This window comes from Trifolium pratense, linkage group LG7 (genome assembly GCF_020283565.1).
Source record: "Trifolium pratense cultivar HEN17-A07 linkage group LG7, ARS_RC_1.1, whole genome shotgun sequence".
NCBI lineage: Eukaryota > Viridiplantae > Streptophyta > Magnoliopsida > Fabales > Fabaceae > Trifolium > Trifolium pratense.
This window is the reverse complement of record NC_060065.1, coordinates 30,329,135-30,352,844: the sequence shown is the minus strand read 5'-3', so window position 1 is coordinate 30,352,844 and position 23,710 is coordinate 30,329,135. Positions and strand designations below refer to the sequence as shown.

At 34.6% G+C, this 23,710-nt stretch overlaps 4 protein-coding genes across 7 annotated transcripts; 2 read left to right on the top strand and 2 right to left on the bottom strand.

The window, feature by feature from the left end:
• Positions 1-4,519: 4,519 nt before the first annotated feature.
• LOC123896229 (protein MAIN-LIKE 1-like) lies at positions 4,520-6,509 on the bottom strand. Its single transcript, XM_045946644.1, has 5 exons — positions 6,497-6,509; positions 6,347-6,440; positions 6,184-6,223; positions 5,383-6,099; positions 4,520-5,296 (listed from the first exon to the last, which is right to left on the bottom strand). Exons 1-5 carry the CDS (start codon positions 6,507-6,509, stop codon positions 4,520-4,522), a joined length of 1,641 nt encoding a protein of 546 aa, XP_045802600.1.
• Positions 6,510-7,379: 870 nt separating this feature from the next.
• On the top strand, positions 7,380-8,557 carry LOC123896228. Its single transcript, XM_045946643.1, has 2 exons — positions 7,380-7,383; positions 7,980-8,557. Exons 1-2 carry the CDS (start codon positions 7,380-7,382, stop codon positions 8,555-8,557), a joined length of 582 nt encoding a protein of 193 aa, XP_045802599.1.
• A 422-nt stretch (positions 8,558-8,979) lies between these two features.
• Positions 8,980-14,332, bottom strand: LOC123899664 (primase homolog protein). Of its 4 annotated transcripts, none has more exons than XM_045950858.1 (13): positions 14,012-14,332; positions 13,727-13,872; positions 12,888-12,943; positions 12,466-12,517; positions 12,287-12,370; positions 12,047-12,130; positions 11,290-11,370; positions 10,993-11,058; positions 10,790-10,906; positions 10,618-10,665; positions 10,442-10,527; positions 9,964-10,024; positions 8,980-9,341 (listed from the first exon to the last, which is right to left on the bottom strand). In XM_045950858.1, exons 1-13 carry the CDS (start codon positions 14,163-14,165, stop codon positions 9,267-9,269), a joined length of 1,110 nt encoding a protein of 369 aa, XP_045806814.1. In that variant the 5' UTR covers positions 14,166-14,332; the 3' UTR covers positions 8,980-9,266. The 4 variants fall into 4 exon arrangements, 2 of the variants coding, with proteins under 2 accessions (XP_045806814.1, XP_045806813.1); XM_045950857.1 differs by having other exon boundaries at positions 10,612-10,665; positions 14,012-14,272; XR_006805707.1 differs by lacking the exon at positions 8,980-9,341 and having other exon boundaries at positions 9,970-10,024; positions 10,618-10,669; positions 14,012-14,273.
• Positions 14,333-14,674: 342 nt separating this feature from the next.
• LOC123899960 (50S ribosomal protein L7/L12-like) lies at positions 14,675-17,442 on the top strand. The gene is made up of 2 exons (XM_045951235.1): positions 14,675-14,808; positions 16,350-17,442. The coding sequence occupies exon 2, from the start codon at positions 16,434-16,436 to the stop codon at positions 17,007-17,009; it is 576 nt and encodes a 191-aa protein (XP_045807191.1). The 5' UTR covers positions 14,675-14,808; positions 16,350-16,433; the 3' UTR covers positions 17,010-17,442.
• Positions 17,443-23,710: the final 6,268 nt, after the last annotated feature.

Below are 23,710 nucleotides of genomic sequence, written 5' to 3'. Positions count from 1 at the left end.
CCAAAAAAGTCGAGGGAGGTTGTACTTGGCTTACGTAAACAAGATCCGGTAGAAGATGTCGAACCCATCAACTGTGCAAATCCTGTCAAATATGAAGCTACTGAGTGTGAAGCACCAGATATTCACATTGATACAAGTGAGCATTTTGTGCCGGAAGAAACATATAAGGATCGAGATGAGTTGATTAATTGGGTTAAGGGTCAAGCTGAAAAGTTACATTTTACAGTTGTAATTGTAAGATCGGACCAAGGATTGGTAAGTGGGAAGCCAAGTTTTGTGTTGGGTTGTGAAAGGGGAGGTGCGTACAGGCCATCGAACTACAAGGGAAAGAAAAAGGTATCAATCGAAGAGAGGGGATCGAGGAAAATTGGTTGTCCGTTTAGACTCCGTGGTTATTTGCCGAAATCAAAGGAGTGGAATCTTACAATTGTGTCCGGCATTCACAACCATGTGTTGGATAAAGCTTTACAAGGTCACCTAGTTGTGGGGCGTTTGAAACCCGAAGAGAAGGAGATTGTTGTCGAAATGACCGGAAATCAAATCCACCTAGAAACATGATGTCTACATTGAAAAAGAGAAATCCAGATAGTGCGACAAGCATCAAGCAATTGTACAATGCCAAGCATAGATTGAAACTTGCAGCTCGGGGGCCAAGGAGTGAAGTGCAACAACTTTTGAAATGTCTGGAGGAAAACAACTACTATTTCAAAGTTCGAACAGCTGGTGAGTCTGATACTATTCAAGACCTTTTTCTTGCACATCGTAAATCTATCCAACTGTTCAATACTTTTAGCGATGTTTTGCTTATGGATTCCACATATAAAACCAACCGGTACAAAATGCCATTGTTTGAGATTGTTGGCTGCACATCGACTAATAAGACATTTGGACTTGGTTTTGTTTTTCTAAGTAATGAAAAACATGACAATTTTGTTTGGGCTCTACAACAAGTGCAAATGCTTTTAGTGGACGAAAATAGTGCGCCGAAGGTTATTGTGACTGACCGGGATGCCGCATTGATGAGTGCTATTCCCGATGTATTTCCAAATGCAACACCGCTAGTTTGTCGCTTTCATGTTAAGAAAAATGTCTCAGCTAGGTGCAGCGTGCTTTGTAAGATCAAACATGGTGAGGAGGAGAAGCAAGGGGACGTTGTAAAAAACATAATGTCTCATTTTTACGAAGTGTTGAATTCTCCAACCGAGGAAGCATATGCTGAAGTGGTCTTAAAGTTTAGAACCGTATGCGAAAGGTGGCCTAGATTTTATAACTATGTCAAAAAAATGGTTCTAGACACTGATGAAAAGAAAGTTGTGAGCGCGTGGACAAACCGTGTCATGCATTTTGGGAATACTACAACAAACAGAGCTGAGTCATCACATGCTGTGCTAAAAAAATACTTGTTAGATCCAAATGGTGATTTTGTCAAGGTTTGGGGAGCAATACATGATATGTTGGTTAACCAACACACTGAGATTCAAGCAACTTTTGGGATCAGTTTGTCGTTACAAGAGCACAAATATGATGATAAGCCGATGTACAATTTAGTGGTTTATTAGGTTTCAAGACATGCATTGGGTTACATTCATGAAGAAGCCAAGAGGGTTGACGAAGGTGGCATGGATAGCAAAAAGTGTGGTTGTGTGTTACAACGCACCCATGGATTGCCGTGTGCTTGCTAAAAAAATTCGCCACAACCGACCTATTAGGCTGGATGAGATTAACAACCATTGGAAGAAGTTGGTTTTCAATGACCGGGAGGATGTTGAACAACAAGTTGATGACTATTCTTGCTTGGCGGAGTGGAACGCTATTCAGGTTCGTCTAAAACTAATAAAATTATCAATACGTATTTATATAATGTGTTACAATGATAATTACTTATATATATATTTTTTTTAGGAGCTTTTGAGAACAGTCGATGTCCCCATGAAAGTACAAATTAGAGAACAGCTGCGACAGATTGCATTCCCACAGTCTACGTCGTTGAAACCTCCGGTTGTGGTTGGAAAGAATAAATGGGTAAAAAGAAAGGGTGCTTGCGGGGAAAGTTCGATGACTCGGTCTCCTTCCTATTGGAATTTGGGAGCATGTGGAGGTGCAATTTCCGCCTAGTCAATCATCACAAGCAACACCATCGTCTTCTAAACAAAAGGGTGCACGTACCGGTAAAGTTAATCCAATCGAAGATCGACATATTCCATTTCTTGATGCAATGCCATTGTTCATGCATTCGCATATTGAGGATATAGTTGATGTCGATGGTGATGGTTTCTACGGATTTCGCGTTATTGCTTTGGATACTCGCAACAATCAAGCTGATTATGAGCTAATTAGACTAAACTTGCAAAAGGAGCTAGGTAAGCACAAGGACGAATATTTGACGATATTTGGTTCTATGGAGCGTTATCAATATCTATATGACGCTTTCTTTCCACCGACGAGAAGGTCTAGTCGGCGCATGGCACCTAGAGAAAAGTGGCTAACGTTTCCAGACATGGGCCACATCATTGCCTCATACTTCAACAAGGTAGTAGTGTTGTTGACTAAGAGTGAAAGGTCTGGAGCTAGTGAAACTTTTTTTCCATTGCGAGGCACTCCTCCACAAGACCCGGATTCTAAGATTTTATGTATCGGAGGGGTTCCAGATCATTTTGTCTATGTTAAGTTGAAGCAACATTGTCCATTACCTCCGACCTGTAAGACGTGGACTAAGTATTGTACGCAGGAAGCTTCTTCGTGGCAGACTAGTTTCGTGGATAGACAAGCGGATTTCGTGGCATTGATGGATAATGAAAAAGGCCTGCTGTTCCGAGACGTAAACTTCAAAAGGGAGACTCTAAAGAATGTCCAATTGATTGGTTGTAGTTTATGTTATTTAACTTAATTGATGTTTTTTGATTTAGCGCGATTGTGGTGTAGAATGTCACTTTAGGATGTCACTCTAGACTCATTTTGTAAGTGAACACATTTTGTAAAGTAAGTGAACATTGGACATTTTGAACACATTATGTAATATTTGATGTTCGATTTGATTGTCGAAATATTTATTTGTATCGGTGTACGTCTGATTTTGATGATTATAAATGTGGCTTAAACAGGTTATTTGCGAGAAATGCAATATTCAGAGTAGTAGGTACACCACTACTTGGTTCTGTCCAGCAACTGGTTTTTATGGTTAAAAGTCCCAGTAATTCGGAAAACGTTTTCCGAACAAATTGTATACTTCTAAAAATTCAGTTTCTGCGTTCCGAATTGTTCTGTTATACGAAATGCAGAGTTTTTTCCTCCTAATTATAGTTATATTTTACGGTCGAGATCGCACCGACACTTTTAACGGTCGAGATCGCACCGACAAAGTCGAGATCACACCGACTCTTTTAACGGTCGAGATCGCACCGACACTTTTAACGGTCGAGATCGTACCGACACTTTTAACCGAAGTTTAATATAAATACGTCTATGCATATTCAGTTCTAAAAAATACATGTTTACAAAATGAATGTTTCAACTCGTCCAATTCCTAATTCTGTACCAAAAGCGGTTTTCTGTCAAGTTTCGCGGCAACGACGAGCCGTTTTACATTGAATTGAATAACAGTTTAACAACTCTTCGCTCTCTCAAACACAGGATTGAAGTCATGTATCATTATAAATATGCAAGGCAGATCAAAATCGATAAACTAGCGTATTCGGAGTCATACATCGATCTGGCATCTGACCATGTTGGAGGATACGATGATGCACCACGGAAATACGATTGGCATGAGTTGAAGAATGATGAAGATGTGGAAGAAATGTTCAACTGCATAGAGATTGATCCAAAATTTCCCCGTATGTATGCTACATTAATAGTTGCAAAATGATGCACATTCCGTTGAAAATGTTTTATTTGTATGGGTTTATTTCTATTGTCTAAGTTTATTTCCTTAATGTATTGACGTTTAGTTTTAATGTATTCGCGTTTCCATATAGTCAATGTCGTATGGTTTTTGATGTATCGTAATGTGTTAAATAATAAAAAGTTCGAGATTAAATTTTGTCGTTGTAGTTTATAGATGTGTATTTTGGAATTATTAAAAATTATCGAACACGAACATTTTTAAAGGCTTTCCTTTGCTTCTTCTTTTATTTTAAAAGTCCCAGTAATTCGGAAAATATATTCCGAACAAATGTGATAACCGTTCAGAACACAGAAACTTTTTATTTTGAAACGCTAAAAATTTCGGAAAACATTTTCCGAATTCTGGGCACACATGATCAGAACATTCTGACTTATGTTATAACCAAGTTATGTTATATAACTTACTTCAAAAACCTGTAAAACTTTAATAATTCATCCAATAATCAAACATAAATTGTGATACACAGGTTTATACGCAAAACATGATGCGAACGAAATTATATATATCAAAGTTAGATGTCCCAAACATATTACAATGCCAATCAAAGTGACTTAACACATTACAAAATTGAAAAGTAAACAAATTAAAATTCAAATACACACAAACTAGTTATCACTAAGTGTTAAAGCGTCTTGCAGCATCATGTGAGTCAAATCTTCCTCTACCCGGTAGTCTGCGCCTTGATCGGTACAAAAATGTTGGTTCGACAAACCCAAACACCCTGTTCACAGTTTCATAAATCAGAGTTCCTGGCAATGCCTCATTTGCTTCAAGTGCGCGTCGTAGCTCAGTTCTGACATTGCGGCATATATCCAAAGTATCAGGAACTGACTGCGATTCCTGTTCCTCTATCAGCACCTCTAAGTTTGCTGGTCTAGGTGGTGGTTCCGGGGCAGCGATCGGACGCATAATCGGATGGGAGACTTTGTAGAACCATGATATATAGCCAGGTACATGATCCCATGCTCTCACAACAGTCGGTCCTCTCATTTCTTCGTCAATCATTCTCATCTCAACCTCTTCCATAAACACTCGATCAATCTGCAACAAACTCATCCCAGCTGGAGCACCCGCAGCAGGGTCTCTTGGAATGCCTTGAACATGACCAAATTGTCGCAGTACACGTTCAGGTAAATGTTTTGCCTTCAATGACCCGCACCTCAACCAACCAGAAAACCAGCAAACATCAATCAAGGGTCTCACATGGCGGTGACCATCGTATGGACAAAATTCAAAATCAGAAACCTGCATGTTATCCAAAAATTGCCTATACATGACATGATCCCTATGTCCTTGTCCAGTGCTGAAGGTGGCATTACGTGGCATCTCCTCTCTGTAGTTCGGATCTCTACGCCACACAGTCATTTTTGGAAAGTGCATCATTATCCATCCCTACAAACAAAAACAAAAAAATTAAATTATTTCGAAAAGTATAATTATGAAAATAGATGACAACCAAAATACATGTTCCTAATTACCTGATAAAAGGACAAGTATCCGGCTACTTGCATACCACCCGCCTTGCACGAATCATCCAAATAGTGCTGCAGATATGTTAAAGCAGCCACATCCCAATTCCACTGATTCACCTCTGACAAATCCTGAAAGTAGCTCAAATAAACTACGTCGACGTAGAATTGGCTTTTGTTGCTGAAAATGGTAGTGCACACCAAAAACAGCAAAAAAGCCCTAATACACTGCTGCCTCAACACCGTAATTTCATGCATCGGTCGGTTTTCATTCACAGCTTTGTCAATTTCCTCCCATCTTGTAGTATACACAAATGCTAGCCCTCCATAAGTTATATGCGGACCGTGTGTATCAATAAAAAATTCCCAACATTTGGATTCAGGCACTCCAAGATATGTATTCACAAGTTCAACTCCTTCAGCTCTTGATATCTTTCTGTGGTTCAACAGCTTTCCCTCGATCGGTAGATGTAACAGACATTGGACGTCATCCAATGTGATGCCAACCTCACCTATTGGTATGTGAAAGGTGCTAGTCTCCGAATGCCATCTTTCGGCAAATGCAGTGAGAACCCCGTGGTCTATTATGCTGTAATTGGTCCTCATTAGCGGCTCTAAGCCGGTTGCTTCTATGGCTCTCCAAAACCAGTCCACATTCCGATCCATTTTTGGAAGGTTGATAACCCTCTTCCCGTTGGTAATGGCCCGCATAGTTTTCTTCAAAATCTGAAAATTAATACATAAATTTATATCAAGATATAAAAACAAATAATTATTTAATAAATCATATGCAATTAATAATTTATATACCTTCTCATCACCAGGCTCTGCATTCCATATCGGAATTGCCCTATGCTTATGGTATTCCGTTAATAAGGAAAAATTACTAGGTCCTCCCGGATAGCCATCCTCTGGTTGCAAATTGGGTGCATGTGGTGGTTGATGTGGTGCTTCATGTGGTGGTTGTTGTTACATTTGTTGTTCCGGTGGTTCTTCATCTTCATCGGGCCAGTCTGCATCATCGGCCAAATATTGACCAACATTTACATTCCCATCCTCAGCTGCATCTACGTCAACATCATCAACTTGATGTCGCCTTGAACGTAATCGTGTCGCGCCTGACCCCCCCGCTTCATTATCATGTGTTCCTTGAGACGGAGGTTGTCCTTGTCTACGACGACCTCTTTTAGCAGTAGGATTGCCGGCAGCAGCCTCTCGTCGAGCAGAAGAATGTGCCTGACTCGGTCTACCAAGCCTGCTTCTTCCAATATTGTGTTCCATATCTAAACAAAAAAAAAACAAAACAAAACACCATGATCAAAAATAATTCAACAATATTTGGTTATTTCCAAACTCAAACATATACATTATGCATTCCATTCCAATTCAGTAGTTTTCACGAATTATATTGCACACAATTTCAAGCATATGCATTACCAATCTTCATTCACACATTTTTACAAACACATAGAGTACGAAATCCAAATCTACAACATATGCTTGAGTTTATGCTACAAGTCAGCCAAACACTTGTCTTAAAAAACGAATGATCAACAATTTAATCATTTAATAACGAATGAATTTTCATATGAACAATTGATAACAACAAAATTTCGATGCAAATGAAAATTGATGAAAATTGGATGAAATTTGTTGAGGAAAATTGGATGACAATTAATAAGAATTCGAGATAACAGTAACTTACTAATTGATCAGAGGTTGATGATATTTGTTGATGTAGATGCAAGCTATGCGTTCCTTTTCTCCCTTTGCAACCCTAACCCTTCGCAGAAAATGGAAGAAAATAGAAACTGACAAGAGGTCTTAACGTTCTGGTATAAAACCCAGTCGTTCGGAAAACGTTTTCCGAAAAACGAGCGAGCGGAAAACGTTTTCCGAAAAAAGAGCGAGCGGAAAACGTTTTCCGAACAAAAAAAATTCGAGTCGTAGTCCCCGAAGTCAACATTGCAGGGGCAATTTTGGAAGTTTGGGGAGTGCGCGAGAAAATGGGTGGGTGCGATGAGAAATTTTCAAATATTGAGCCGTTGATGGTGGGTCTTCTACACCCACTACCCACCTATAGTTTTTCATATTTATTATTATTATTATTATTATTTTTTTTTTTTTTTTTTTTACTAATGTGCGTAAAAAAAAAAAAAAATTTTTACTAATAAAAAAACATATTGATTTTGATTAAATTTATTTCACAAAAGTAAAACAAGCTACTGTTTATTTTCACAGTTGATTTAAAAAAATGGATTTTTTTTTTGTATTTTTGAAAATAGATTTTCTAAAATTGATATATCAAAATATTACAAGTTTTTTTTATATTTGTTTTTTCTAAATTGAAACACTAGTTTTGACATCATATAACATAAACACACATTATTGAAGATCAAAACATAGTCAAAATCACAATTTTTTCAAAAAATTGTATTTTAAAAATGATTTTTATGAAAATTTATTTGAAATAGCTTCAAAATTAAGCGATATTTCGAAAATTTTGATATCCAAAAAAAAGTTTCAATAAAATGATCAAATACCTAAAATCACATTTTAAGAATAACTATTCAAACCACATTTTAAGAATAACTATTCAAATACAGTTGCGGGAGGTTATCAGATCTTGACTCATCAGGCTTCAGATGCTTTACATGATGCGGAAAACCTTATATGGCACCCTCAGGTCCCGTTGAAGGTTTCCATTTTTGCGTGGCGTTTATTGCGGGACAGGCTGCCCACGAGAGCCAACCTAGTCAGTCGTGGTGTTTTGTCTTCTACCGCTGATGCTTGTGTTTTTGGCTGTGGAGTGACTGAGTCGGCCCATCATTTATTTTTATCTTGTAGCACTGTTGGCTCTTTATGGGATTTGGTCCGTGCGTGGGTTGGCATTTCACCGATGGATTTTACTACTTTGCGCGATCATTTTGTCCAGTTCACAGTTTCCGCAGGTGCATCTCGAGCTCGACGGTCTTTTCTGCAGCTTCTTTGGCTAGTTTGTGTTTGGGTGATATGGACAGAGAGAAATCATCGTTTGTTCAAGGGCTCAACAGACACACCTCATCTCTTGTTGGATAAGATCAAGCTATTCTCCTTCAGGTGGTTGAAGTCGACGAGCATTACGTTAGCTTCGAACTACCATAGCTGGTGGTCTGATCCATTGTTGTGTTTGGGTCTTGTATGATTTTATTATGATTGCATCTCTTTGACTCTATTGTAAATTTTTTAGTCTACTTCGGTACGTCTTGTGCTGGGGAGGCTATTTGTGTTAATATATTCCATTTTGGCTTCTTCAAAAAAAAACTATTCAAACCAAATTTTTATTTGAAACTTTTATAAAAAGTTTCTTTGTAAATTATTTTTACACAAAATTATGTAACACTACAAGAATCTATTTTTAAAAAAATCTAAAACAAACAAGCTCAATAATTGTATTTTCCTATATTATAGATTTTTAAAATAAAAATATTAGATTATTATTTCATTTGTTATAATTTAATTCAAAGATGCTCTATCAAAAATAAAATAATTTAAAGATGAATACTTCAATTAACATAACATAAAATATTAGTGGCTCCTTAATGTACCAAAGTTTATAAAAATATGTACTTAAACAAAAATCAATTTTTAAAACTTGTCTCTCACACTTCATTTCATGATCAGTCTTTCATGCTAAACACACATCAGAGTTCTAAAAATGGTACACCAATTTTATGTGGAGATTACATATTTTACTAACTATATGGTTGTAATCAAATATTAAAATCCATATTGGAATAATCTGAAGAAAATTCTTGAGGACGCCACGGATTAAAGACCATTCACTGAAGCTACAACAACCATGTTTCACTGCGATCACAACAGGATCGTTACCATGACTGCGATTTAAAATCTTACAATTCACTTGTATAAGGCTCGGCGTTTTCAACTACCCTCTTCAAAGCATCAGCTCCCATGTATTTGAGAACCTAGACCCATAAACCACAATTGAATAATTATATATAATATATCATGAACTTAAGTACTTAATATTTCAAAACAAAATCACTAGCATTATATATCACTAATTGAGCCACGAAAAGTTCACTTTCGTAGAAGCTCCAAAACAGGATGGCAAAATGGGTTAAGGCCAACAAACAAATCAATCTGTTATTTTAGGCGGGAAGAGTTGAGGGTTTGGACCCTACCACTCAAGTTAGTCCGCCCAGCTTAACCCGCTAAATAAGCATGAAGTGACTGACAGGGCGAGGTTGGCTTGTTTTTCAGTTAATGTTTTACCAGCCCAATTTTTTATTGTAGCTCATTTTTCACGCTATAGCTCAATAACATAGGGTTTGATTGCAAAGTTTGAATTACATTAAGTTTTGGTTGACTAATTTTTAATTTTTTTCTCTCTACTTTGACGGGCCAACTCACCTAAAAATCATTATGTTTTATTTGTTTTAATTCTTTTGTTATTGAAGGGCCAACCCGCCGAGAGGCGGGGCAAACAAAACAGAGTGGATTGACCCGTTTTGCCACCCCTACTGCAAAAGCCATTAGCTACAAAAAGAAGAAAATATGGACAAAATTGAAAATCATGAATTATACCTCATTTGCATCTTTGAAGAAGCTGGATTCATCTTTCTTTGGCCATTGAACTTGCCAACATCTGACGTTAACAAACACAATGAAAGAAAATAAGTTAGTAAGTCAAAGTACATTACGCAATTAAAAAGTAAAGCAACAAAAACGAGCATTTAACCCAAAGTTTTGTGACTCAAGTCCAACAAACCAGTACAGAAAGCATAACCTATCCTTAGATCCAATAAATTCTTAAAGCCAATATATCAGCTCCATATTCAGGATGTAACTTCACTTATTTAGTTGAATATGAACATCTTTTCTTTACATAGCTACTAATTTCAAGAGAATATAATTCAGGCATGGGATATACACCTAGTGCCGTAAGTAGGTTTTATGCAGGTTACACGTGCAACATACTATGTGCACTTCAAAGTCTCAAGCTCGAACTTTATATTCAGTACTTCCTTACTATAAGCATAAAAAATAAATCAGAATGTATGACCTTTCTCGACCAAGGCGCCGTGCCAGCTCTTCAGCTAAAGCATGACCTGGTGGATCATTATCAGTTGCCAGGATAATGCGAACTACCTAAAAGAATAGGAGATAACAAACCAAATTACAAAGCTGTCCCTTATGCTAGAAAATCTAATTGAAAGGGAAGGCATCAAATACATGTACATTATCCAAGTATGCCTTGCAGTTCCACACGTATTGAAATGCAGTGTCCTGACTTCATAAAGACAAGCATGCACAAATTAAACGATTTAAGAGATAAATCATTAAGGCATCACACTAAATATTTACTTATCCTTAAAAGTGAAGTGAAAAAAACTCTAATAATAACACAAACCTTTTCTATTGGTGGCAAATCTTTTGAAGAAACCTTTGCAGGTGCACCGACAGGAACACTAACACAATTTTGATAGCCAGCCTCTTCAAGCGAAAGCTTATCAATTTCCCCCTCAACCTATTATCATTATCAGACTGTAAAAAGATCTAAAATTTGAAGTTTTGTTTTGGAGATTTCCAACAAAAGAGGTGAATGGAACTTACAATGATGATTTCAGTTGCATTACTAATGTCGTCGAGTCCATAAAGTACTTTTTCTGTGCCTTTTCCCTGGACATCAAATTTAGCATTTGAATGAACATTAGGTTATTCAGTATCAATTTTATTTCATATGAAAATGTGTATGCTTATTGCTTACAGTAAACTCTCTAGTTGGTACTCCAAATATGTTCTTTTTCGTAGTACATCTTTTAATGAAAACTCTTTGTAATCATTATTGTTTTTTAAATTAATCATCTTTTGTGATCTTGAATAAAACATGGTTGGAACTGGAAACATTACCTGCCAAAACCTTTTTTCTATTGTTCTGTACTTGCAGCCAACAATCGACCCTTTTTGTTTATAGGTAAAAGCAATAATATTCTGCATAAATTTAGCAATACAGATTGAAGTCAAGAACTAACTAGTTAGATTTCCAAGAACTAAACCATGCACTGAAAATATTTACAAGAACTACCAAGTAAAAAACACAATCGTCATGATGAATAGCTCCTATATTGTATTAAAGATGGCAGAATCTCGTCTTAGGTGGTTTGAACATGTATAGAAGTATTTATAACGGCACTAGTAAGGAGGGTAGATAGAATACAAAGTATTCCAATAAATTCTGAGTTAACTTTAGAAATGATTCATGGTTAAACACATTGTGGCATTTGATTCATGTCACCGACCCTATTTAGTAGGAAAAGACGTTAGTTTTTGTTGATGTTGTTCGAGTAATACAGACAAGATATCAAACACTAATTAGACATTTGGAGTCTATTTTCCTAGCAACTTAAGGAAATGTCAAGAAAAAATATCCCTAAAATCAATATTGTATCGTAGAACATTTTAGAGTATCTAAGGTGAGCATTTAGGACAGGGTTAGCATTGTCTTTTATAATGCATCATCTGAAATCAAGTAAATATCAATGTCAGAGTATTCGATCTTTATTCTCTTCTTCTACCTACTCCTTTTATAACTTGTAACTTCAACAATAACAAAATTTACAATAATAAAAACAAGAAATTGGAGGTTTTGCAACAACATTGAAAATACCTCTTTTTCGTCCGAAAGTTGCCTTACAGAATTTCTACTCAAGGTTTTCTCTGATATCAATCTCTCCTTAAAGAAAGCAACAATCTAAAATAGGCAAATAGAAAATCATAAGCAAATAATCTTACTAGCACTTGAAAGTCGCAATATATTGACACACAAAAAAGAGGGAGCTACCTCATTATGAGAAATTGGCAGTTATTCTACCTCCTGAAAGTAAATAAAGTAATTAGAAGAGAATACCTCTGGACCAAGTGGCTTCAATCGTAGGCTCTCCTCGTCTAATTTTCCAGAAGGCTTGGCCAATTCCTTGTCATCTGCAAAAACCTATAACCACATAATCATGTATGAGTAATTTGTCACCTTATTATAAGTTCTAATATAGAGAAGAGGTACAAATTCATCAAACATGTTATGTTTACCTGACCGGCCCAACCACATGTCGGTCTAAAACACCTCCACATTGCAAATTCACTACAACACGCAGATGCAAGAACACATAAGTTCCAATACAATATACACATATAAATAGAGTTAAGTGGTCATTTTGGTCCTTAAATGTGTGAGACGTTGTCATTATAATTTATAATCCTCAAATGTACCAAATTTTTGAAAACATCTCTAAGTATGTCTTCTGTTAGTAATTTCATAGACCAAAGTGACAATTGGAAGCCACGCTCGGCGACTAAACTAACTAACACAAGGCACGTTTGATGATCATAATGACAAGCAATAGATACACTCAATGACTATAATGACACCGTTTGACTTATTCAAGGATCCAAATGACTCTTCACTCCATATGAACATCGTCAAAACCTCAAAACAAGTAGAAGAACCTTACCCATTAGAGATAATGTGAAAAGACAAACTCCTCTCCAATAACTGTCCACCTTTACACTAACATATCCAAAACAAACAAAACTAAGAAACAAAACCCACATGAAAACAAAATACATTAAAAACACTATGATAGGAACCAGGACTAAAGAGAAACAGATTGCACAATACGAATACTTTATTGATAATAATTCTGGAAAATGATTCTAAACCAAAATTTTACACAGACACATTACAATAATTATAGGAAATAGTATTGGATAACCAGAATACACCAAGATTCGAGAGCTTGCCCTCTCCCCTTCCCAAATGTTCGAGAGTTGGGTCTCTCCCACTAACCAACCACTCAATAACTTTCTGATAACCCTATTTTGTCTGAACCCTTTCCTATTTATTCTTCTTACAATAGAAAATACACACACTGTTCCTATGAGCTTAGCTCAATTGGTAAGGGACATCGCATTTTATATGCAGGGGGCGGGGTTCAAACCCCGGACACCCCACTTATCTACCTTAAGGATGGAATTTCTAGCCAGTAGGCTACCTAACCAAAAGAAAATACACACACTAGAAAATAACTGCTCACAATAACTGATAATTACTAACTGCCCAAAATAACTGCCAACTGACGCACAAACTAACTATCTAACACACGAACATATCAAAGCCAGTAATTAGTTATTAATGTTAGTACTTTTCTCCTTCACCGGGACTTGAATCCGGATTCTTTTACACCTTAACTCATTAAACCCTCGGCTCAAACCAGTTGAGCTACCGAAACCCCCCTACTTGGTAGACAAATTAGATTCAAGTTTTATGAAACAAAAGAAAAGTGAATAATACCTTTGGACAATATAGGTTATGATACTTCCCAGCCAAACAAGAGTTGTCTAAGCTAATACCAAGAGGTTCCATTTTCTGCTTCAATATTATAACTTTAGGTTTATCAAAGTTATTATTATTATTGTCAAAAACATGCTCCACAGCATCTTCACAAAACAATTTAAAAATTTATGTTAGAGAAACACAAATAACAACAATAGTAAAAGAAAACAACATAACCCATTTGGTTATAAAGAAAATTGAAACCAATGAAACTTGCAAAAATGGGGGAAAAATAGTAGTTACCTATGGTGGAATGTGGTAATGAATGGCACCAAAAAGTGGGTAGCTTTTTGGGGAAGACTGATGAAGCATAGGTTGTGGGATTGGAGAAAAGGGATTTGGTGAGAGGACGACATAGCCACTGGCTTTGACAGAGTGACATGTTTTTGAATTTCATTCAATTTTCATCAATGCTTTGGTTTATCTAATTATCAGTAAGTAACTATTTCGGTTTCATAATTTCATGGCATAATAAAATATAGCAATTTTTAGTCGCCATGTGAGTACATTACACATTAAGGTTTGGGATTCCAACTCTGGCAGATCACTTATCCACTTAAAAATGAAATTTTTAAACACTAAATAAGAGTTTATTTTTTAAAATGCAAACTACGAACTGAGTTCATTTTTTAGTATGCAAATTGCGAATTCAGTTCGTATTTTAGAATACGAATTCTTTATTTTTTTTCTTTCATGATTTACTTTTTTCATCTAGGGTGCACAGGTGTTGAGTTCGAGTTAAAAATATTGTCACTCGCCACTATCATAAAAACCGAGGGTTAGTTTGGTAATTTCAGGGGTGCAGTGAGATTTTTTAGGGGGCGCAAAAAGTAAATCCCGAATTGTTACGACAAAGCCCAACCCACATCATTTGTTGTGAAAAGGCCCATCATTTACCAACACACAATGCAGCCGCTGTTTCTTTCCCCTTCCGAAACTGTATCAAAAACAACTTGTCAATAGCTCTGATCTCAACTCGCCGGAAAAATCAAAACCCTGCCGGAAAACGCAGACGAAGTTAGCCGTCGCAGGAAGTAACGGTGAGAAATTCCATCTTTTCCTTTTTCAAATTTTCATTTCTTTCTCCACTTCCAGTAGCGCGCCAGGACGCGATTCCATCGCGATTTGCGCTCTTCCAAAAAGCAACGCGAGAGAGAGAGAGAGAGAGAGAGAGAGAGAGATTCTGTATCTATCTGTATTTACAAAATAAAGCTAATGTTTTATTATAGAATTGTAACTTTGCTGTTATTATTATGAATACTTAGTCATATATAAGATTAATATGAAAAGATGAAAAGAAAAAAAAATAGTTCCTTAAACACAAATGAGACTTCATTCTATTGATTATAGTTAATTGCAGCTAAAAAGCATATGAAAGTAGTTATGCATAGGAATTTTTCGCCGCGACTGTGACATTATTGTTTTTGATGTCTCTGCATCCCTCAGACCGGTTATTGAACTAATTGAGATTGTTTGCGGTTGAATTCAATAGTAGGACCTGCAATAAGGATTTTGCCTAAATGTAGGACGCTGTAGTTGAATTCAACTGCAGACAATCCTGATCCCTATTGAACATTGCATCAGTCTCGTATAACAACGATTCTCCTAAATATCTAGAATCACAACATAACCTGGTGGTTAATGCAATTTAAAACTTTAGAAGAGAGCCGAAGTCAAGAATCGAACCAAGATAAGAGTTGTGTGTGTGTTTGTGTGTGTGTGTGTGTGTATGATTTTAGAGTTCACTATTATGTCCAATTTATCTGCTGGTTTATTTATTGTGTGTTGGTTGTGATGCAATACGGCTCCAATCTTGTTCTAGTTTTTATTTCATTTTGATGGGAAAATGTTAGTAGTTAGTTTCTTAGGCGATGGGGAATTTGTTAGCATCAAGATCAAACCCAAAACTTCCTTCTTAATACTCCTTTAGCATCCCAACCCATACCACTGGATAACACCTTTGAGTACATTTGATGTTTGGATTTAGATTTAAATTTGCACAAGTAGTCTTGTCTTGTGAGGCATTCTATGGGAATATGATATATATGTATTCTACTTTGATTTTTTTTTTTTGGTCAAACAGTCTAGTGGCTAGAATTTCACCTCTTAAGGTAAATAAGTGGGGTAGTGGTCTTCCCTATATGTACAGGGGAGTAGTTAGTTGCGAGTGTCAGATAGGATAAAAGTGCTATAAATAGGAATCCCGGGTTCGAATTTGTAATCTAGTTATAGTCAGCAGTTAAATTGAATATTTTCATATTGATGTTAATGTATTTAACATTCTCTGCCATCTTTTCACGATGATATGAACTTATTTGATGCCATATTGATAATCTTTCGCATGCATGTTCGGTGCTGACAAATTTTACACTGGTGTGGAATGAATATCCAGTATATGTGTCACTTCATCCCAATCTTATAAGTGTATTTTGAATTTGATTGTATCAAATGACAAAGTTAAGCAGTGATTTCTTATTGCTTGTGTATGTAAAACAAATTTGCACTAAAAGTGCACGCACCTTTAACTCTTATTTCATATGGCTTTGCTGCTTAGCCTTTGATTGTTGTGAAATTCTTTCAGGGGGCTGATCACTGGTTATAATAAAAGCTTGTTGAAATAGCATCTGTTCTCAACCATTGATCGTTATTTTGATTAAACAAAGACATGAGGATTACCACCCTTTCGAGATATATTCGCCGTCTCCCTCGGCCTGAAGCATTTGTGCCTTTGCAACCTCGAGCTTTTCATGCTGACGTTGTTACTAGAGATTCTAAGGGCAAGCCAATCAAGTACAAAATTCCTCAATCTTATGACCCTTATGGCCCTAGACCGCCACCTTCAGACAAAATCGTTCAGCTCGCAGAACGAATTGCAGCATTATCGGAAGAAGAACGCGGTCATATTATGCCTGCTCTGTCAGAAAGATTAAAGCTTCCAAAGTTGCAGCCAATTTCAACAGAAGGCATGGACTTGGGTTCAGACAGCGGTGCTGCTGGAGCAAAGGTCGAGGAGAAAAAAGCAGAGAAAACAGCTTTTGATATCAAGTTAGAGAAATTCGATGCTGCTGCCAAGATCAAGGTGATTAAGGAGGTAAGAGCATTTACTAACCTGGGATTGAAAGAAGCCAAAGATCTTGTCGAAAAGGTACCAACCGTACTTAAACAAGGAGTCACGAAAGAGGAGGCAAATACTATTATAGAAAAGATAAAAGCTGCTGGAGGAGTTGCTGTTATGGAGTAGATTTTTCGGTTGTTGGATTGTTGGCCAAGGTCACAAATTTTTCTTGATGGCCAGTGTGGTTTTTGGTGAATGAATGGTTAAAAGAAATTTCTCAAGGCATGAAGCAGATTTATGGGATGAAACCTGATTGTTGATTAATCTATTTGAATAAAAAGATTCTTAGCCTGAGTTTTTCTGGTTAGTTACTCCATCACATATAACTGTTGTGTTATTAGTTTGACATTTGTAACACACACATCTTTTCTTACAAATGAAAATTTTCTGGAATTATAGGGAAAATTTTGTATGGAATTTTCATTTAGTTATTTGAGATTCTTGTGGCTGTCATACTAAACTTGTTGGTCTTCTGTTTAGACTGATGAACCTCTTATCTAGAATCATGTCTTTTATTTTAGATTATATTTTAATCTAGGCTTCTTCATTTTTCTGGTTATCAATGTTTTTCTTATTGCAATAGTTCTTTCAGATTATTTCAGTATGGCTTTTTAACTTGGGGCATACATATTTGGGAGTTTCTTTTACCTCCCCATGAGTTTCTCAAAACACCATTCGCTACTTAAGTAGCGGATGAGTAAAAATAAGGCGCGCGAGATACTCATAAGGCGGCAAAAGAAACTTACTACATATTTTGATTAGTCTGTGAGTTGGTATAGAATTTGGTAGAGATTGTTATTAATGGGACTATCACCTTATGGTTTGTTGATTGCTGAATGTTGAAAAATGACTGACATTTCTTTCTTCTATTTTACTATGACATTTTTTTTTAAGTGACCAATGTTAGTATTATGTCGAGAGTGGATTCGAATATTAGGCTTTGACATCCTTGCATCCCTCTGCTCTCAACCACCCTTAACGACTATGGTCATCGATTTAAACCAAATTTTCTTTGTTGTTGGACTCTTTAAAACAAAATAAAATTGTCATGGTAATGGTAAAGAAATGCTGGAATGCCTTGGTTGAGTATTAGTTGTGCTTTTGTTAATAATGGTTCTCTTATTCACGTTGTTCAATTTATTGGATTGATATCTCATAGTAAAGAAATGCAGGAATGCATTTACTCTATTTGGATTACATGTATATGGTGGAAGTACTGTAAATATCGTTGGATCCAGAATGAAAGAAAAAAAACTTTGTGAAATATGATTGATCGTAGTTTGCGATAGTTTTATCAAAATTAAACAAAATTTTCATTGATTCATAAAGATAATATTGGGTATTGCTAACGAATGTCTCGTAATACTCTTAAGCATTTAAATAGGAGTTTTATAAAATTCGTATGAAACAATTGTCGGCATTTTTCTATAGTATTAATCGAGCAAATTCATCGATTCACAATATAGTATTAATGGATCAAAAATTTGCTTACATCAAAGGAAAACGAAAGTGCAATGCATAGTTAAACAAACATCTACATATCAACGTCTATGAAAATAGGTTTTTTTTATTAATTTTTTATTATGAATTGTGAACCTTTAAAAGTAAGGCTAAAAACAAAATTGATGCTCATGAAGAATCTTTAATAAAAGAGCTTTACCGTTTAAGTGATCCCACAATTCAATTCATGGAATTACTAATCTCTAAACACGTAAGGCAGATCAGAATCGGATCATAATATTCTTTGAGATTCATCACGATTTAATTATTACTAGTAACTAATTCAATTCTTTGAAAATTTATTTTTTTGAAGGAAGATACGGTTAAAATTTGTAACAAACATTATTTGTTTATGTATATGTTTGTTAGAAATTTATTTTGTTGAGAAATTTATTGTAACAAAAAAAAAACTCATACCAATTTTTTTTTTTTGTGGTCGTATACCGAATACTTATATAGCTCTATCAAATATCACCATATTTGATAGTACAATTTTTATCTTGATTTTTTTTAGGCATATTATTTAGGTCTTGTTCTTATTATTTTGTTTTTTTTTTTTTACTAAAGATCTTGTTATTATTTAAAACAATATCACAGTACTTTTAAATCTTATATGGACTCTACCCAAAAAAAAAAAGATCTTATATGGAGAGTTTAACTTCAAACCAAACCTTGAGTCTATATATTCATAACATTAAATAGAACTACATTCAACACAACTTAGCCGAAATAGAGTGTTACCAAAACAAAAATTTAAACTAAGAGGAACCAAATCAAGCACAACAACCAAAGTTTCAAGAATTGCAACAAGATGAATCGAAGTTCTAAGATGAAAGAAAAAGTCTATGACTTTTACCCGATGGACTTCAATCGTGATGAACATGAAGTAGCTGCCATTCTTCTTCATATGCCAATGCTACATATAGCCCAAGTAATGGAGAAGAGGAAAAACGTGAAAATTACTCTCGGTGGAAAACCGATTTCAAAAATTCGTAAAGAAATCAATAACAACAATAGCGTTGATGCAATGTCGCACATCAATATTCCTGATGTTGTTATGGAAAACAATAATGTTCATGCAATGCCGCAAAACAATATTGTTCATGCAATATCCCAAATCAATATTTCTGATATTGTTATGGAAAACAATAATGTTCATGCAATGCCGCAAATCAATATTCCTGATGTTGTTATGGAAAATGTAAACAACCCTTTAGATATACCGACGATTCCTGGTGTACCGAATAATAATATTCTTCAATGCTGCAAGCCTTTTGAGAAAAAACTAATGATGAGTGATTTGAAGGTGGATCAGAATAGATTGCTTATGAACAAGAGTCATGTGGAAGACTATTTTGTGCCCTTATTGAGAGAAGGTGAAGAAAACATTGAAGATGGAATAAATGTAGTTGCATATGACATGCAAGGCAGAACGTTCAACATGAAGTTCAAATTTTGGAGTAAAAAAGTTTATGTCCTCACTGGAACTGGGTGGAGGAATTTCTTCGAAGAACATTCTTTGCAAGCGAATCGAGATCATGTTAAAGTGTGGATGTTTCGTCATTCACAAACCAATAACATATGTTTTGCTTTTGGCATAAGAAGAGAGTGAACTTAAAATTAGGTAGCAGTCTCTACATTCAATTTCTTTTATTTTTTTTTTATAATATACTCAATTTCAATAATATGTAGCGCCACGTATCAAATTATTTTATTTTTTTATAATTAGAATTTTTTTTCCTTTTACCATCAGTTTAAGTGGTTTCAGCCCTATACCGATTGCAATTGCGGGGATCGTAGTTTATAATTAGTTTTTTTTTTGTTTACAATGAGAGGTGATGAACGAACTCAAGACCTCTAGCATAATACCCGTACACCCTTCACCATTAAATTAGAATCTTATTGAACCAATTGTTAACTACGCACCAATCATTATTGATCAAGAAGTTAATGGAGAAAATGTGTCAACAAAAAATTAATGGAGATGAAGGAAAATTTTCACAAGTATTGTGAAGTTATATGGTACTTACTTTCTGTTGCATCAACCAATTATTAGTAACAAACTTTTGATCTTTTATATGGTTCTATTTGTTTAAAAAAATCAATCAATTTTTAGTAACAAACTTATCTTTTATATTTCTCTCTTGTAACAAAAAAAAAAAAACTCTTGATCTTTTATATGCTTTTATTTGTTTAAAAAAAAAAACACTCTTGAAGAATTGATAACAATATGTTTTTGTTTTATACTTATCTTGATGCAACTTGATGTAAATTAAATTGCAACTTATTTTATTTTATCATGAGTTTTTTTTTTTATTTTGCTTAGTTATAACTAGATTTTTGTTTTTAATAAAAGAAACACTTAATTATGGTTTTTTTAATGGTTCTGACTTCCGATTGTATGAGTGTTGTATTAGTGTATACATAAACAACAAAGATACATTTTCAATTTGAGATTTTATTCTTTTGAACTCTTATTTTGATTGTCCTGTCATGCAGGGGAGGGGTTCAGATTTGGATGTTCCAGTTTTTGAGACATTGACTGTTGTTGGATTGATTTTTGGCTTGTGGTGGAATTTCATGGCCTTCATATATGAAGTATCAGACTTGGTTTATTGGTGGAACTTTAGGGCATGGTATTTATTTTAGTGAGTCTTATCTTGTAGGGTTTTATGTGGTGATGATTTTTTTTTTTTTTTTTTTAGGATTTTTTGTTTTTATTTAGTTTTAGTGGTTTGTTCCATTTACTTTCTAGTGATGTGGAATTCATTATTATTCTTTGACTTTTTAATGTTTTTATCTGATAGTGCAATGACTTTTTCTTATTTTCTTTTTTTGAATTCGTCTTGTATTCGAATTAAATAGTTGATTATATTGCTTGTTAAAAAAAATCTATTTATAGCATTAATAATCTGATGACACCAATTACTCAAACAGTTAATTTCGATGTATCTCAATAACATATCAAATTATTTTGGATTTATCTAAAGTTTTACATAAATTATCTATATGATATAAACTTTCAATTCAACGGTGGATTTTATAAAATTGATATCAGTTAAAACTTAAAACATTATTGAGATGTGTAACATTTAGTGTCAAACTATTTTGCGTCATTTGATCCTGACCCTATATATATATATATATGGGGTTTTCTAACTTAGACCCTAGTTAGGTCTAAGTTAGCAAGGTGCACCTTTTGAGTTGGACAAAAATACCCATTTTTTTTTTTTGAAACAATAGAGCAACTGGGGCATGTATGTAATTTGCATCATAAAAATACCTTTTTTTTTTTTTTGAAACAATAGAACAACTATTACATTTTTTAAATTTCTTCCAAATTTCGACCTCATTTTACGTGCGAATCGAACGCCGATTTCAAAAACTAATACCGGAAACCTTTGTAAAATTGAAAAACGATCAAAATTCATATAAGGAACGTCGAGTTTCGTTGAGTATTGAGGGAGATCGAACCGGGTCAAAAACCGGGTCGCACGACCCGTTTCTGCATAAAACGGGTGGGAGGGACGATGAACAGTGCGAGTCGCCCACGCCCACTCTCACCGGCGGCGCGTGGGGGCGCGTGCGGCCTCAGGGAGGCTCTATTTTTTTTTTATTTTTTCATAATAAAATAGTAGATAATATTCTGGAAATTTTGGTATATTGTATGAAATTTTTGGAGACCCGAAACTATTTTTAGTTAATTAAATGAGTAAAAAGGTAATTAAAAATATTATAATTCCATAAACAATTTCCAAAATTTTATGTAAAGTACTATGAATTATTTAGAACCCTCTTGTGTACCTCACTCTCCCTAGTTCAAGTCATGAAATTATTTTCACAAATTCCGCTGATTATTTAAAACCATTTAACAAATAATAATAATAATTTCATAGATTTGTACTCTGAAACCAATTGTTTTTTTATTTGTTTCTAATAAAATATTAGATAATATTCTGGAACTTTTGGTATATTTTATGAAATTTTTTGAGACCTGAAACTATTTTTCGTTAATTAAATGAGATAAAACGGTAATTAAAAACTATTGTTTGCTTCTGAAACCATTTAGCTGGAAGAATGGTTTCAGAGAGTTATACTGTGAAACCATTCTAGCAGTAAAATGGTTTCAGAAGCAAACAATTAAAAATCAACTCCCCTGAAACCATTCTATCAGTGAAATGGTTTCAAAGTACAACGCTCTGAAACCATTGTACCAGCTAAATGGTTTCAGAATGGTTTCAGAAGCAAACAATTAAGAAATTACTCACTGAAACCATTCTACCAGTAAAATGGTTTCAGAGAGTTATACTGTGAAATCATTCTACCAGCTAAATGGTTTCACAGTATTATATAAAGATAATTAAAGGTAGTGAAAAATTGAGTTTTTTTTTTTGTGTCCAAATCAAACGAACCAAGTCTCTATTTGTAGACAAAAAAAAATTATGAATTTTGGTATAAAAATAAAAAAATAAAAAATTAATTTACAACGAAATAATTGAGTTTAAAGTATTAAATGAAAAAAAAAACACGCCAACCACCCAGCAGTTGACACGTGTCCTGCTTTTTTAAAATGAAATTTTCTCTCTCCAGGCGCGATTAGATCATCTCTTGGCCGTCTGATGGAAATCAACGGTCTGTAACGGTGGTCCTGCGGTAGGCGCGCGACACTGGATCAGCGCCAATATGTTTTTTTTTTTTTTTTTTTAAAAAAAGAAAGGGTATTTTTGTCCAACTCAAAAGGTGCACCTTGCTAATTTAGACCCAACTGGGTCTAAATTAGCAGCCCCCTATATATATATATATATATATATATATATATATATATATATATATATATATATATATATATATATATATATATATATATATATATATGTATATATGATAAATTAACGTGTAGTTTTATTTGCATATATGATAAATTTGGGAGCCACTATGTTTGTTTAATTTTGTTTTTGCAACAAAAAGAAATATTGGGAGCCACTATTATTGTAACATATAGATAATTTCTTTGGAGGATGAATAGACACACAAAATAAATTGTGGGACAAATTTTAAATAGATATATAATTTTTAGTATACACTTGAAAAAAATTAAGCATGATGATAAATCAAGTTCTCAATATATGGTTACATCCAAAAAAAAAAAAGTTCTCAATAGATGGTAGAATAATTGTGTAAAATAATTACTACAATTAACGAAAGTTTTTTTTAATTAGTTTTTTAGATTTAATTGAATAAATTAAAAGAAAGATTAGAAACTTTTTCTTAGAGTATCACATAAAATATTTTTATAAAGATTGACTGTCTAATAACCGGCTATTTTC